Below are 15,173 nucleotides of genomic sequence, written 5' to 3' on the forward strand. Positions count from 1 at the left end.
CTTCGCCGCACTCTGCCGACACGGAGTTGTACGGACGGAAGGCCCGCGCTGACTCCGTGTCCGGTGCGTGCCGAGAGCACTTGCTTACTTCGGGTCTCTGTGTCCCACTCAAGTAACTCTCGCGGTATTTCACACTTTTTCATACTTCTATTTGTTATGGGATCTGTGATCAGTAATTACCGGTCACTGACTACTCAGATGACAGCCACCATCTCCTGGCTGAAAGTGTTCTGAATGAAGGTATGTACGGTGTTTTCTTAGACGTAGTGCTATTACATACTTAACATTCTTTTTTAAAGTAGGCTCCACACCCGGCACAGAGCCCAACGTAGGGCCTGAACCCATGACCTGAGATCAAGACCCAAGCTGAGCTCAAGAGTCAGAGGCTTAACGGACTGAGCCACCAAGGCGCCCCTGCATACTTGACTTTTTACATGCTCTAGAAAACCAAAAACTTGGTCTGATTCGTTCACTTTATTGCAGTGGTCTGGAGTCAAGCCGGCCTGTCTCAGAGGAACGCCTGGACTTTTCCTTTCCAGACTCACAAGGCTACCCACCAGACGGTTCCATTTAAAGCCATGCTGGAGAAGGCAAAGCTATCAGGACAAAAGCAAGTCAGTGGTTGCCAGACGCTCTGGTTGGGCAAAGGGGTCACCTCCAAAGGTGCAGGAGATAATTTCCGGAGCAGTCAGGCTTTTCCAGATGGTGGATCAAGGAGACATTTACCCCAAATCATAGAACACCAGGGGCATCTCCGACTCTTGGTTTCGGTTCAGGTCATGACACAGGATTGTGGGAGCCCCGTGTCGGGCTCTGTGCTCCGCATGGAGCCTGCTTAAGATTCTCTCTCTCCCCCTCTGTCCCTCCCCCCACTAAAAACAGTTCAAAAGAAATCTCAGAACAGTACACCAAAAGGAGAGGATCTCCCAGTATGTAAAGGAGAGCCCACGACCCTGGGCTAAGGAGAAACCTGCCAGACCACAGAGAACTCACCGTCCAGGCTCGACTGCAGGGGGCCGATTCTCCCCATCCGCCGGAACCTCCACACGTGTCGGGAAGCCGGGACGTAGAGCTGGGTGACCTGTGGGGTCCGCAACCTGGCTTTAGCCACATCGCTAAAGACTTGTGCACACCCAGTATGAAACTGGTGTAAAACCACTGCTTTCTTTCCTTAAATGTTTTCACGGTCTTCTTTCTTCTAGACCCTCTACTCTCTGCCCTCATCCCCAAGACCCTGAAATGAATAAAATCATGCCCTTTTCTGACAAGTAAGAATGAAAATTCAAATAGTTCATGACCTTTGTTAAATTTCTAAAAATATTTATACTACTGAATCTACTTTAGGTCTAGATCTAAGTAATATTCAAATTTGTTTCTGTTCCTTTAGAAAGTCAAGGACATGCCCCTTCTCCTCTAAAGGCTATTAAATACACACTGACAATTAAAACACCAATAAAAGCAAAACCCCTTGCAATCCCAACAAAGAACCACTAGGCTCCAATATAATTTGTGGTTAAAGGAGAAAATTAGGTCTAACAGTGAACTCAGGACAAATCTTTAAGTCAATGACACTGCTACAGATTCTATGACCTAAGAATTAATAATAAAAAAGTTTACTGTTACTATTTAGTTACATAGTAAGTAATAAATGAAACAATTTAAAAGAATTTATCCTTGTCCCCAGAAAGACAAAAGCTTTTTCAGAAAAATATTAGAAGGATCTTTCAGTAAACCTTATCTGCTTTAATGTCTTCTTGTTCCGACAGCCAGTGATTTGGAGGGCAGAAATTTCTCCTCGTGTCTCTGGACTTCAGCATTTTCACTAGATTGGTGATCACCTGCAGAGGAAGCAGACGGCAAAGTCACATGAACAAGCTCAGGCCGACAGCGCAGGACAGTCAGGCCGCAGAGATGTACCCTGTCTGGCGACTGCAGGAATGAATTTTGGATACAAAGCAGGGAGTGAGTGCTAATGAAGGGAGGAAAATTACCGGGAATATGTCAAAGGCAGACTACAAAGGAGGTCGTAATGGAGTTTTCAAACACAAATTTGGACTTGTATTAGCTCGTTTGAGCTATAAATAGGCAAGAAATCTCCAAGTATGCAGCAATTTCGTGGAAGTCTGCCCTACAGCAAGATCATTTCGCATTTTCCTGAAAGGACACTACAAGAACACTGAGGGGAAGCAGTGTCCTGGAAGGATCTCTGACACCTGTCAAAACACGGAAAACAATTCCAGGACCTCCCTCATGTCAGTCTCTGGGGCCAGGGTACTTGCACACAGACCCAGTCTACCCTGTCATGGAGCGCCCCCGTACCCCCACGGCTCAGGCGCTCGTTGTGCCCCTGCAGGGAGCACCGGCCCCTCCCCAGGTCCGCAGGAGGCCCCGGAGGGAAACAGTCCCAGATACCTTCCTGGAGGGCCAGGAGGCATTCGAGCATTGACCTGGCATCAAAAACCAATTGCCAATTTAGAAATGGTGATGAACTGACGGCCCTGCGTATTTAAAAAAGACCCAATGATGGGGTCTCCAACTCTGGATTCCAGCTCAGGTCACAGTCTCAGGGTCCTGGGATCGAGCCCGCAGTGGGCTCTGCTGGAAATTCCCTCTCTCCTTGCCTGCTTGGTCTCTTAAAATAATTAAAATCTTTTTTTTTTTAATCTAAAGATTTTATTTATTTATTTATTTATTTATTTATTTATTTATTTATTTATTTAACAGGCAGAGATCACAAGTAGGCAGAGAGGCAGCAGAGAGAGGGGGAAGCAGGCTTCCTGCGGAGCAGAGAGCCTGATGTGGGACTCGATCCCAGGACCCCCGGATCATGGCCCGAGCGGAAGGCACAGGCTTTAACCCACTGAGCCACCCAGGTGCCCCAATAATTAAAATCTTTAAAAACAAACAATAAAAAAAGACCTGATATTTCATATTAAATACAAATGTTCGTTGTAATAAACCAAGATAAACCATGTAAAACTGTAAATCCAAAGCCTTAAACCTTTACAAACAGGATTTGATCACACAACTACTACTATGTAGCTGAAGTAAGACCATGAGTATATTTTCTGAAAAAGTCAGCCAGGCCTCTATGCACACCGCCTCTAGCCAAGTGAAATATAACCCAGGTGCGGAATTAGGATAAAATAGAACTTGGGTAAGGACTAAAACAAGGATAACACGATAAATTTCCAAGACAAACAAGATTGCATAATTTCAATTGTTAATAGAGATTTCCTATTAAAATTCCACAATTCGGCATCCCTATACGATAGAAACACAGATGCTTCTTTTACGACACGCGAACTCTGGTATTCAGGACACCAAAAATTCCGTGTCCAACACAATGGGTGAGAAAGGGCCCTTGGCTGACACCTCAGACCACTAGAATGTGGACCCCGCACTTGGACGAGAGGCCTGGGGACAGAGGAAACAGTAACGCCCAATGCAGATGGAACGACATCAGTATGAACGTCTCAAGGTCTGGGTACCGCTTCTGGATGGAGGGCTGTTTCTCACCAAGTTAGTGGTGACATCTACCCTGTGGCACCGGTTAGCCTGTCCCGATACTACAGTAATATCCTTTCTGAATCGGCAGAAGCGAGCTCAGGTTAGTGAACTGCAGGTGGTCACCCGAGACTCCGGACTGCTGTGCTCGCCAGGGGCTTCCGGGCTCACGACGACTGCCTCCAACTGCAGCTGCGGCAGAGTACCAGCCGAGCACGGGGCTCTGTCTGGTCAACGTCACAGTCATGACAGAGTGTGCTCACTGACCTAATGCACTTCAATCTCCAAAGTCTCTCGGTTTCGCTCCCCTAAAGAACAGAGCGGGTGTCAGTGAGTTCCGCTGCACATGCGGTCCTGTCTGGGACGGGGCCAGGTCGGAGCCCACGGAGCACACCGTGTAAGCACACGCTCTTCCAACAGCAGAGACGGAAGCACCACCATCTTGTGTGAAGAACATCTCAGCCATCTTTCCATTTTCGTAACCACCTATATTAACATCTTTAAAGATGTTCAGACTGAACAGATACTGGGCTGAAATTTACACATAATACACAACTGTTAGCAAAAGACATGTTTTCTGACCAATACACAAGCGAATTGACTTGGCAGCCCCTGTTCACTTACAGCTTGTGCACACTGTCCCCTGGATGTTGACACCCTCATGGACGACCTTCCCCACCACACAGCAGAGGACACTCAGGTTTGCCGAAGGTAAGAGACTTGCTCCAAGGCTTGCCAAGGGGCAGAGCCAGGGCTGCCTAACTCCAGAATAAAACCTTTCATCTGTCTCTTGGTGTCATCTCTCAACCTCTGGTTCTGAGGTCATTTACTCTCCACAGGTCACAAATATTAAACTACCGATGAAGGAATGAATGCTGTAACTTACTTTCTGCTTTTAAGTTACTGTGAAATTTACAAATTAGATTTTTTTTAATTTATTTATTTGACAGAGAGAGATCACAAGCAGGCAGAGAGGCAAGCAGAGAGAGAGAGAGAAGGAAGCAGGCTCCCGGCTGAGCAGAGAGCCCGGTTACTGTGAAATTTAACACTAAAAAGTTTCAATATAGGGCACCTCCTTTCTTACTCTCACATTCTAAGCATAAAAAAGGAAGGATCATGTATTACTTACTAATGCCTTGGTATCAGTGACCCTCTTTAAAAAGGAGAGAGAGAGAGGGACAGGGAGAAGTGTGAGGCACAGAGTGATGGGCCTCAGGAAGTGTGTCGAGGACGCCGCGTCCACAGAGTCACTGCGACAAAGCAAGTCTCAAGTTACACCTGACAGCAAACCAACCTTGAAAATGAGTCCCAGACAGGGTCACCCGAGGAAATAAAGGGTACCTCACTAAATTTTAACTTTCAATAAATACAAAATAATTTTTTAGTATATACATACTCCAAATACCGCTTTTTCAAAAAATGTAAATAGATCCAAAACACCGCATAGGACATATTTTTAACAAAAAAAGTCTTTGCTATTTATATGAAATTAAAATTTAAGTGAAGGACACATTGTTACTTGCTAACCCTGGATCAATTCCCAACAAACTTTTTCAGAAATGTCGAATCCCACGTCTTAAACTCAACTAGAAGCACTTTCCTCCTTCATTTAGACTAGTTCTCTTCCGGGCACCCAGGGGGCTCAGTCATTGAGTGACCGCCTTCGGCTCACTCAGGTCGAGATCGCAGGGTCCTGGGATCGAGCCCCGCCCCGGGTCCCTGCTCCGCGGGAGGCTGCTTCTCCCTCTCTCTGCCTGCTGCTCCCCCTGCTTGTACACTCGCATGCGCGCGCTCTCTCTGTTGAATAAATAAAATCTTTAAAAACTAAAAAAATAAACCAATTATCTTCTAAGTCATAAGAAAAATACAAATTTTAAGAAACCATGAAAATTTGACTCTATTTGTGATGCCAAAACACCTTTGACCATGTCCCCTTTCCCCGCACCCACTTTCAGGATCACACAGTCAACTGCCACCCAAACACTTAGTACCGAGGGGGAAAGTGTACGGAGGTAAGCACTAAAATGATGGAAACAGACTGGCGAGTGTAGAAGGTCAGGAAGACTGGGGTCACGAATTTGAACTGGGACAACAGACAGCCAGTGCTGAGATCTGACGCATCTGTCTCCAGTCAATTTTATTCAATTTTCTGGCACAGATATGCCCACGACAGAAGACTGTCCCAAAACTGAAGAATTTTTTTTTTTTAAGATTTTGTTTATTTATTTGACAGACAGAGATCACAAGTAGGCAGAGAGGCAGGCAGAGAGAGAGAGGAGGAAGCAGGCTCCCTGCGGAGCAGAGAGCCCAATGCAGGGCTCCATCCCAGGACCCTGAGATCATGACCTGAGCCGAAAGGCAGCGGCTTAACCCACTGAGCCACCCAGGCGCCCAAAACTGAAGAAATTTTAGATTTAAACAGGACCTAAGTCCTGGGTAAGCCCAACTTCGCAAACTGAGGCCCAAGATTATACATATCGGCCCAAACTGACCCCTGGCGCCCTGAGGTCCGTGGTTCTTTAGCGCCACACACTGAGCTCTCCTGCTGGTGAAGGCCCGAGCAAAGGCCCCAAGAGCCAGTTCAGTTCATCTTGGGGGAAGCCAGTCCACCGTTCGGAACTGCTCCCTGGAGCCCCCGCTACGTGAGCAGTCGGACTCGAGAACCAGCGGGTTCAGACGTGAGGCAAGATAGAGCCATCAATAAGCAAACGCTGGGCTAACTCGGTGTGCGGCTCAATCGAGTTTCGGCAGACCCCAACAGCTGTAAGGAGGGCACGTTCCATTTGTTTGGGGTTTAACTCTTGTCCCCCACATCATGTTCTCCCGTGCCAGATCAAACCTTAAGGATTATACACATGCTCAGTAACTCAAAAAATTATTTAAGTAAACATTCAGAAACACACAAAATTGCTATACACACTCTATTGTCTACACTTGAATTAAGAATAGGTGATACACGTGAACAGGTTCCCTGAACCCAATGTTAAAAAGATCGAGTCGGTAACTGCTTAGAAACACAGAGATGCTCCTAAAAGTCACCCTCGACCGCTGTCCCAGGGCAAGACAGCAGATTAACAGGCCCTGTCTCACAGGACCACGTATGTTTCAGGGTGCACCAGCTGCGACTGTCACACGAAATCCTGGTGACTCCACGCTACACCACACACATACTGAGCACTGTATGTACATTAGCTGGCTGAAGGCCACGGAGGGTAAAGTCTGACATTTCTGAATGGAGATTCTTGACATTCAGTTAAATTACTGTAACCCAAAAAAAAGTACATATAGTCCAAATTGCGAAAGCCAACTGCAAGACTAAATTATATTTAATATAAAAGAACAATCTCTTTTTATCTGAAATCTTCTATGTAAAATCTGGTAAGTAAAATCAAACATCTTGGGTAATTTTTTTTTTTTTAGGATTTATTTACTTATTGGACAGAGAGAGAGAGATCACAAGTAGAGAGGCAGGCAGAGAGGGGGGAAGCAGGCTCCCTGCTGATCAGAGAGTCCGATGTGGGGCTCGATCCCAGGACCCTGAGATAGAGACCTGAGCCACCCAAGTGCCCTTTGGGTAATTCTTCAAGAAGTTCAATACAAAGTGCAGGATACAGACAGCACACGATCTGTGGGTACTTGAGTGTGGTGAAGTACAATGCGGTAAACGTGTGTCTTGTAAGAATTTTCCACTAGCCTGAGTTCATAACAGACTATGTAGAGACAAAGTACAAGAAAGAGCAGTGAGGACCAGTTCCGGGAGCACCGTCTCGCAGGCCAGAACGGCTGTTCTCCTAGAGTAAAAGCTTAGAGTGACCCCAGCGCCGTTTCTCCGTCCTCCGTTCTCTCACGGTACTGATCTCGTTTATCTCAACGTGATTAGCTGAACATTTGGTTTTTTCACCACGTAGAAATGCTGAGAGAGCAAGCGCCAGGCCAACCGCCACTCCCGATTCCCCGGGGGGGGCGGAGTCCGCGTTCTCGGGTAAAGCCTGCGAGTTCGAGGAACTGGTGAGAGCGGCGTCCCTTCCACAGAGGCCATGACGCCTCCCTTCAGATGACCCAGGGCGAAGGCGAACCAAGTTCTGTGAAGGCCTCCGTTACTACTCCTGAACACTGCTGTATTTGTAAAGACAACAGGATTCTCCAGGATGTTTAAAGCACTACAAAATTATTTCTTAAAGTACCCATCCTATTTGGTAGTCAGAAACAAAACAAAACCCCCAAAGGTGGGAAAGGGCGCTCTGAGAACACAGGAGCCTGGTTTCACCAAACAGGGAAAACTATCGGAGGCATGCGAGGGTTATGTGACGGCGTGGCTGTCGTTTTAATTCTCACTTAAAAAAAAATTCTTTCTGGAACTGAAACATGAAATCAGCCTCTGAGAAAGCGAACACCAATCACAACACACACTTCTCTCCCTCCGTACAGAAGCGCGTGGATGAGGAAGGCGTGAGGCACCTTGTCCCTGATGCCCGACACACCTTCCTCCTCGCGGGTGACCCGCTGGTGCAGAGCTGCACACAAAGGCATGGCAACCAGGACTTCCTACCTCCGCACAGGGCTAAAGGAACCACAGCTATAAACTGCACGTCAAGAGGAGTTTATAAATTTGATAAACGCGTAAACTGTTTTAGCAGTGTCACTGCAGGGCTCAGCAGCTGACCTCAATTCTCACAACGACAAAGAAAGATGACTCTAACCACTTAAAATTCTGTGTTCTGTGACCAGCCAACAGAGCCTCTCACAGAAATTAGTCTGAAAGGACCAACGTAAGACTAAGAAATGAAAATGTTGGTGGTCGAAGGAGTCAGGCCTCATTATCTGCAATTCTGTCAAAACCAGCAAAAGGCAGGAAACCGTTGGCAAAATGCTGTTACCTTCTCTGGTTGATTCTACCTTGAATTCTTCAATTCAAATTTGGCACGAAAACACACAAAAAAATCTAACATTCTATTCTAGTACTTTTCGGAACGGGGTGCAGAGCAGCGGAGTTCAAGGGAAGGCCTTAACTGCCCCAGCCCTGGAGTGACTGTGTTCACTGACTCAGTCTACGTAACGCTCTTACGATAGTGTCTGGGGACACAGGAGCCACGGAGGGGATTCTTTTCATCTCCCATTAAAGATAACTTTTTCTCAAAAGAAAAACCAGTAGCAGCTAAGCCCTTCTCTGCAACGCAAAGAGTATGCCTTGAGTTTTCATTATTTTTAGGGCTCAGCTTACCAGCAGGTAGTGTAACTTTTTTTTTTACCCCTCAAAGAACAGAAATTCTGTTCAAAAAATTGTCTTCAAACAACTCTGTCCTGAACTCAGAAAGTCTTTGTAACAACTCAATTTCAAACCTAAATCAATTCCTTACCAAAAAAGTAGAACTTCTCCTTAATTCCTAAAACCTTTAATCCTTAATCAAGTGGTAATGAGTCATTTTGAGGCATAAGAAAAAATTCACTATAAAATTTTTGCTTTAATGTTGAAGCAAAACAAAGCAGGGCCCAGGGAAAGTATCTTCTATAGTATTATTTTTATTTTTTTTTATTTATTTGACAGACAGAGATCACAAGGAATCAGAGAGGCAGGCAGAGAGAGAGGAGGAAGCAGGCTCCCCGCTGAGCAGAGAGCCCGACGCGGGGCTCGATCCCAGGACCCTGAGATCATGACCCGAGCCGAAGGCAGAGGCCTACCCCACGGAGCCCCCCGGGTGCCCCCATTCTGCATTATTCAATCCTGAGGTTTCTCGGTCCTAAAGAGACGCCCGTCATATGAAAGTCATGAAATTCTCGATAGGCGCTCTACGACGACTAGACTATCTGACCCTGTGCCCAGAACCTGATGTCCTGCACAATGGAAAGCCTTATTAACAAAGATCCCAGAGTTTAATACTTGAAGAAAAACACATATGCTACCATAATACACATATCCAGCCAAGTGTACCTAAGAATTCTAAGTTGGAAATAGGTTAGGTAGCTTATTTTTAACTTAGAAAAGTCGCAAAGTTGTCAACCTTTAAGAATGGATATATTAAGGGTTCAACACATGCCCTTTAAAGTTTTCTTGGGAATATAGGGCTAGGTAATTAAAATAAATTGTGCAAACATATATTACATCAATCCGCACAAATTATAAATTCAATGATGCATTAGGACTGTGTTCAGTGCAATCAAAACATTATCAGTTACTCTCGCTGCTACTAATGCTCACGCTCCTAAGTGAAATGTGTTGTAAAATCAGGCAGAACGGGCTGGACAGAGACTACCGTGCACTCGTCGGATGAATAAGCAGTCCTTAATTAGCCCATCAGGTTAAGTGCAAGCATTAATGGGCCTTTCCTAAAGTCTAGCTTGACATCTTTCTCCAAACATGGCCAAGAAGAAAGTTCCATTAGCAATATTAATACAAGCTTAGTTGATCATTTTCATTCAATTAACTTCTTTCAATTAAATAGATAGCTTGACAAAAGCAGTGATAAAGGACCTGAGGGGACAGCTGATGACTCGAGCTGCACATTAGTGTGCTGGGGTCGCGGGTATTAAACGGACTGTAAATCCAGCATTCAATTTGGAAAATGCACTTCTTCTGCTCCCACTCCTTTAATGAGCGATTTTAGCTGACTAGATGTGTTTGCTGCAGAAATTTCATGGCCAGTCAAGCACCCTTTTTCTTTTCTTTTTTTCTACCCCACCGTTACATTCTCAGCGGTGGTGACTTCCCGCCAGTGCACCAGCCACAGCCACTCATAACTCCTCTTTCTGCATGGTTAAAAATGAAGATATTTTTAAATAATTTATATGCCACTTGCATTACATTAATGACCTTATCCCCTACCTTTGTTAATCAATTTCTGAAAAGATTAAAGAAATACAATCTGTAAGAGATCGTTTAGTGAAAAATGAAAATATTTAAAAATTTTATTTATGGAGCGCCTGGGTGGCTCAGTCGTTAAGCGTCTGCCTTCAGCTCAGGTCACGATCCCTGGGTCCTGGGATGGAACTCCGCGTTGGGCTCCCTACTCCGTAGGAGGCCTGCTTCTCCCTCTCCCACTCCCCCAGCTTGTGTTCCCTCTCTCACTGTGTCTCTCTCTGTCAAATAAATTTAAAAAAACAAAATCTTAAAAAAAAATTTTATTTATAATTCATTGTTACTCATACTTAAAGCAACTTTAAAAAGACTCACGTGATAATGTAAAAACAAGGGTTTCAAAGAAGGCAAAACTAAAATGAAAATGACTTTTCATTTTAAAAAGTTTTGCAAATTAAAAATTATGCCGAAAACAAACCTGTACTTCTTATGAAATGAGTCGTCAGAACACATTTGTACATTACTTGACCTCGGTAAGCACACACACAAACACAAACCCCACGGACAGCTTACCTTAAATAACTGAACCCATCGCTTCTGCTCCATCTGTATGCACTGCTGCATTTCAGAACTGGTTGTAGCTCCGATACTCTGAAAGGCAGTAATATATTCTTCTCGAACTTCCGGCTTTGTTTCTGGATAAGCCAACTTGATGATCCCTAGGCAGGCATCTCGAAGGCAGCGAGACAACATTATCAGCTCTTCCAGAGTAAAAGGCATCATTGATGATTGTCTTTGACCTACAACTGGAAAACATAATCCAATGTTCTATCATACTTGGCTTTTTTTCTTTCTTTCTCATTTCTTAATACAATGAAAGACTTAAGAGACTTAAAACTTTTCTATCACCTATGAAAACGGACAGGCCATGAAGCCAGCAAAAAACGGATTCTTCTGAACTCTCACCTTCTATGGGATCTCCAAAGAATTCGTTGTCATGTATGGAAATTAGCGAGTGACTGAACAGAGAGCTAAACAGGTAGAAGAGAGGTATGATCCGACTGGAGTCGTCCAAAGACATGGGGGCGCCCCTGGAGATCACCTGCAGCAGCGGCACCATAGACCTTGAGAAGGCAGCAAGAACAAAAAAAGATTTTAAGGTTAGTTCCAATTTGCGAATGAATTAAGACATGACACCAGGCAAAAATCAGCAGGGAAAATAACATTCCTATTAGCAACTGAACTCCTTAAAGGGAAGGTAAAGTCCTTCTAACAATGTCGGTTCATAAACTGCTCAGACTAGAGAGCAGGACCCCAAGCCACCACTCTCAACTCCTGCCCCCACTACTGTGATCACCAGACAAAAGCAATTACTGAGAGTGCCAGTGGCCCCCAGACAGACGGTTACAGCAAGTAACGCCACTACTTTCTGGGTTCAAACTACCCCTCCTCCTCCCTGCTTCACGTATTCAACAAAGTATCTGCTCTCGTGCTGCTCTCACGAAACACCTACCCAGTGGCTAACATTTAGAACCGTTAAAAACTGCTGAGTGTGGACCCCTGATAAATGCTTCAGGAACAGAGATCCCCTCGGCGTACTGGGCTTTGTTCCTGTTAGCTCCACTTACCTACCAGCTCGTTACCGCTCCTGCTTTTCCCAGGAGTCCTGGCACATCCTAGGGCAGCTCGAAAGTAAGGCGATCTTCAGAGAGCCCTGTCGTCTCTCTCAGGTGCCAGGAGCTCTGAGCTATTAAACTTACTTCTCCACCCAGAACTTGTTCCCCCTCCCCCTTGGGGAAATGTGGTTCCTTGTCCTGTTGAACACTCAGTGACAGAGGTTCACCGGCTCTTTCCAATCTATAAAGCCCCAGGGTCCCCTACAGCAGGTCCTATCAGTCCCGCGCTAGCAAACGTGGGCAAGATCGCTGTTTGATCTTCATACTGCGGAGATCTAGTTCTACACAACCACGGACCTGTATTAGATGCGATACGACGGAGTAAGGATCCACAAATTACCAAGTGGTTGCCCACGACTGCCAAGAGTTACGCGAGAGAGCAAGGCAGAAGTGAGGCCCGGCAAATGTCCTTTCACTCTTGTGGGGCTTTGGTGCACTAGCCTGAGCCACCCGGAGCTTTAGGGCTCCACGGGGCCCTTCAAAGAAGAGCACTGCCACCAACAGGTCCATGAGGACAGGGGCTGACATGCAGCCTGAACTCTGCTGTCACAGAGAAGAACCGTCGTCTGACCGACTTCCTGTGCGTCCTGACCCTCAACGTGCAGCCCGGCCCTGGGCACTGGCTGACGGAAGCAATCTGTCCAAAAGAAAAACGCAGGGAAGACACATAGAAAGGGACAAGGCACAACTGTCCTACCTCACGGCCAGAGCCAGGCTGACAGAAAGAGGGTCTTTATGTTAGGATAAAAGAGGTGTGGGGGCTCCCATCGAACCAACCAGACCGGAGCGGGCAGGAGCCCTCCTGCTCCTCCTGAGTGACTCCCCACCAACTTGAACTGGGCCCTCACACGATGAACTGCCGACGGACAGAGGAAAACCAGTTTAGTGTCACGTTCCCCTGATACTAGTAGAAATGGTTGGCACCTCTCGGTTCCCTCACAGAACCACACAGACAACAGAGGACCGTGACAAGCGAATGCTATTCGGGGGGACACGGTGCAGGTCAAGTTACAGAAGAGTGACACGCCAGCCCCCAGTGGTCACCCCGGCACTCGAGCACACCCAGCAGCTGGGCCCAGACGCGTCGGCGTGTGCAGCGCTCTCGCACTCGGGTCCCTACGACGAGGACGATCATTCAGCATGAGCTTGTCCCATGAGCTAAACAAAAGGAAGGAATCGTTTTCTCTTAGACGACAGAACACGTGACCGGCAAGGAGGGGCGGACGCGCGCCTGTGGTCTCCTCCAGCAGGGACACGAGGGAAGCACACGTTTCTTGATTCCCTGCAGGCCACACTTTCCGCCGTAAACACTGACCCAAATACTCCTCTGAACACAGGTCAATCTCCAAGACTTCTGAGCAAATAAAAAGTCCATAATTTACCATAATGGAAAAGCCACGGATTGAGAGCCTGGGGAGTCGGCTGGCAGGGAGCAGCCCTGAGACCGCAGGTAACCCCCGGCCTCCAGACACAGCGCCCCCGCCCGAAGGCCACCGCGGCCCTTCCCACGGGAGTCTCTTCTACACGAGTCGCTGCCTCATGCTCTTGCCGAGAATGAAGTCTGTCTACTGTGACCACCGTAACCACAACTTACTGCTCGTGTTGGTGGGGCAAGAAACGGGCAATTCACAGTCAGAACAGTCTGCACAGAGCCCAAGCCAAGCAGGCCCCAAGCCGGCTCGGGCGGGGCTTTGGTGGCGGGAGGTCCAATGGCAAAGACGAGCCAGGAGCCCACACGCTCCTGCCCCTCAGCTGTGCCTCAGTCGCCCCGGAGTCTGGGAGGTCAGGATGCCGGGCTTCCAGCTCAGGCCACCAGCACGTCGCCAGGTTAGCAAGGGAACCCCATCCTCTCCCGCTCCTGTGATGACCACTATGCTCGCTGGAACTTACACGTCCCACGGGGACTCTTGCTAGGAAACGATCTCCAAATTAGCGCAACGCCAATTTCAGAAAAATCAGGCATTTCAATTTTTGTTTCTTTCTTTGTTTTTTTTTTTTTAAAGATTTTATTTATTTATCAGAGAGAGAGGAGAGAGAGCGAGCACAGGCAGACAGAATGGCAGGCAGAGGCAGAGGGAGAAGCAGGCTCCCCGCGGAGCAAGGAGCCCGATGTGGGACTCGATCCCAGGACGCTGGGATCATGACCTGAGCCGAAGGCAGCTGCTTAACCAACTGAGCCACCCAGGCGTCCTTGTTTCTTTTTTTTTAATATATTTTTTTGTTTATTAGAGCTAGAGAGCGAGCACAAGTAAGCAGAGCATCAGGGAGAGGGGGAGAGAGAGAAGCAGGCTATCTGCTGAGCAGGGAGCCTGATGCGGGGCTCGATCTCAGGACCCTGGAATCATGACCCGCTGAAGGCAGCAGCTTAACCAACTGAGCCACCCAGGCGCCCCCATTTCAATTTTTAAATCATATTCCAAGAGTAAACTCAAGAAACTCCCATGGTAGTAATACAATCCTAATATATATCCCATTGTAAGTTTCTTGAGGGACTTTAATCAAACAAGTAAGCTGAAACCCAAATTCTCAAATTGGTTTTTAAGATATGATGAGTTTTAAAAATTCTGCATGACTTTACAAACTTATAAAGTGATTCTGATGGTTTACTGTAACAATAACACCTCATTTGTCCTTCACCCACTGCGACTCCAGCTCCTCACCAAGAGACAAACGCCATCCACAAACAGGCCGTCAGCAGGCGAGCCGCGGAGTGGAAACACTCCGAGGCCAGCGATCATTTCCTATCCAGTGATCCCTGATCTTTTCCACTAAACAAACCTGTCACAGGCCAAGACTGGCATGGTCATAAGTGCCGGAAAACCACCAGAAAAACTAACAAAACATACACAAAACCTTTACATTTTAATTTGAGAACGAAAGGGTGTAAAAGAATGTTCCGGACATGAAGGCGTTGCAGGTCTCTTTCTAATCCCTGCTGCCTCTCCCTCTTGTTTCCCCTTCACAAGCGCCCGCAGCTGCTGTGGCGTCATCACTCACTTTGGAGGCAAGGACATTAAATGAAGAAAACCAGGCACGTGTCTCAAAGCGATGCTATTCATAAACCGACATTCCCTTTTATTACGAGCCTGTGTAGGTCAGTGACCTGAAGCCCGGCTCCCACTGCACAGCAGCGAGCCTGAGACAAAGCGTCCGGTGCAGGCGTCCTTTCTGACGCCCCCGTCTGACACCACATGCCG

The 15,173-nt window shown here is 46.9% G+C and overlaps 1 protein-coding gene across 2 annotated transcripts in view; it reads right to left on the reverse strand.

Annotated features, from left to right (window-relative positions):
* The window catches only part of UBE3C (ubiquitin protein ligase E3C), a 112,482-nt gene that overhangs the window by 52,726 nt on the left and 44,583 nt on the right, over positions 1-15,173 (reverse strand). For both annotated transcript variants that reach the window (XM_082692926.1, XM_082692927.1), the window contains exons 12-15: positions 11,267-11,424; positions 10,874-11,106; positions 1,734-1,838; positions 994-1,081 (exon numbers count right to left, since the gene is read on the reverse strand). In XM_082692926.1, the coding sequence (XP_082549052.1) occupies positions 994-1,081; positions 1,734-1,838; positions 10,874-11,106; positions 11,267-11,424 (584 nt within the window). The remainder of the gene's footprint in view (positions 1-993; positions 1,082-1,733; positions 1,839-10,873; positions 11,107-11,266; positions 11,425-15,173) is intronic.

Source organism: Mustela nivalis (genome assembly GCF_964662115.1).
Source record: "Mustela nivalis genome assembly, chromosome: 12".
In the NCBI taxonomy this organism is placed as follows: Eukaryota; Metazoa; Chordata; class Mammalia; order Carnivora; family Mustelidae; genus Mustela; species Mustela nivalis.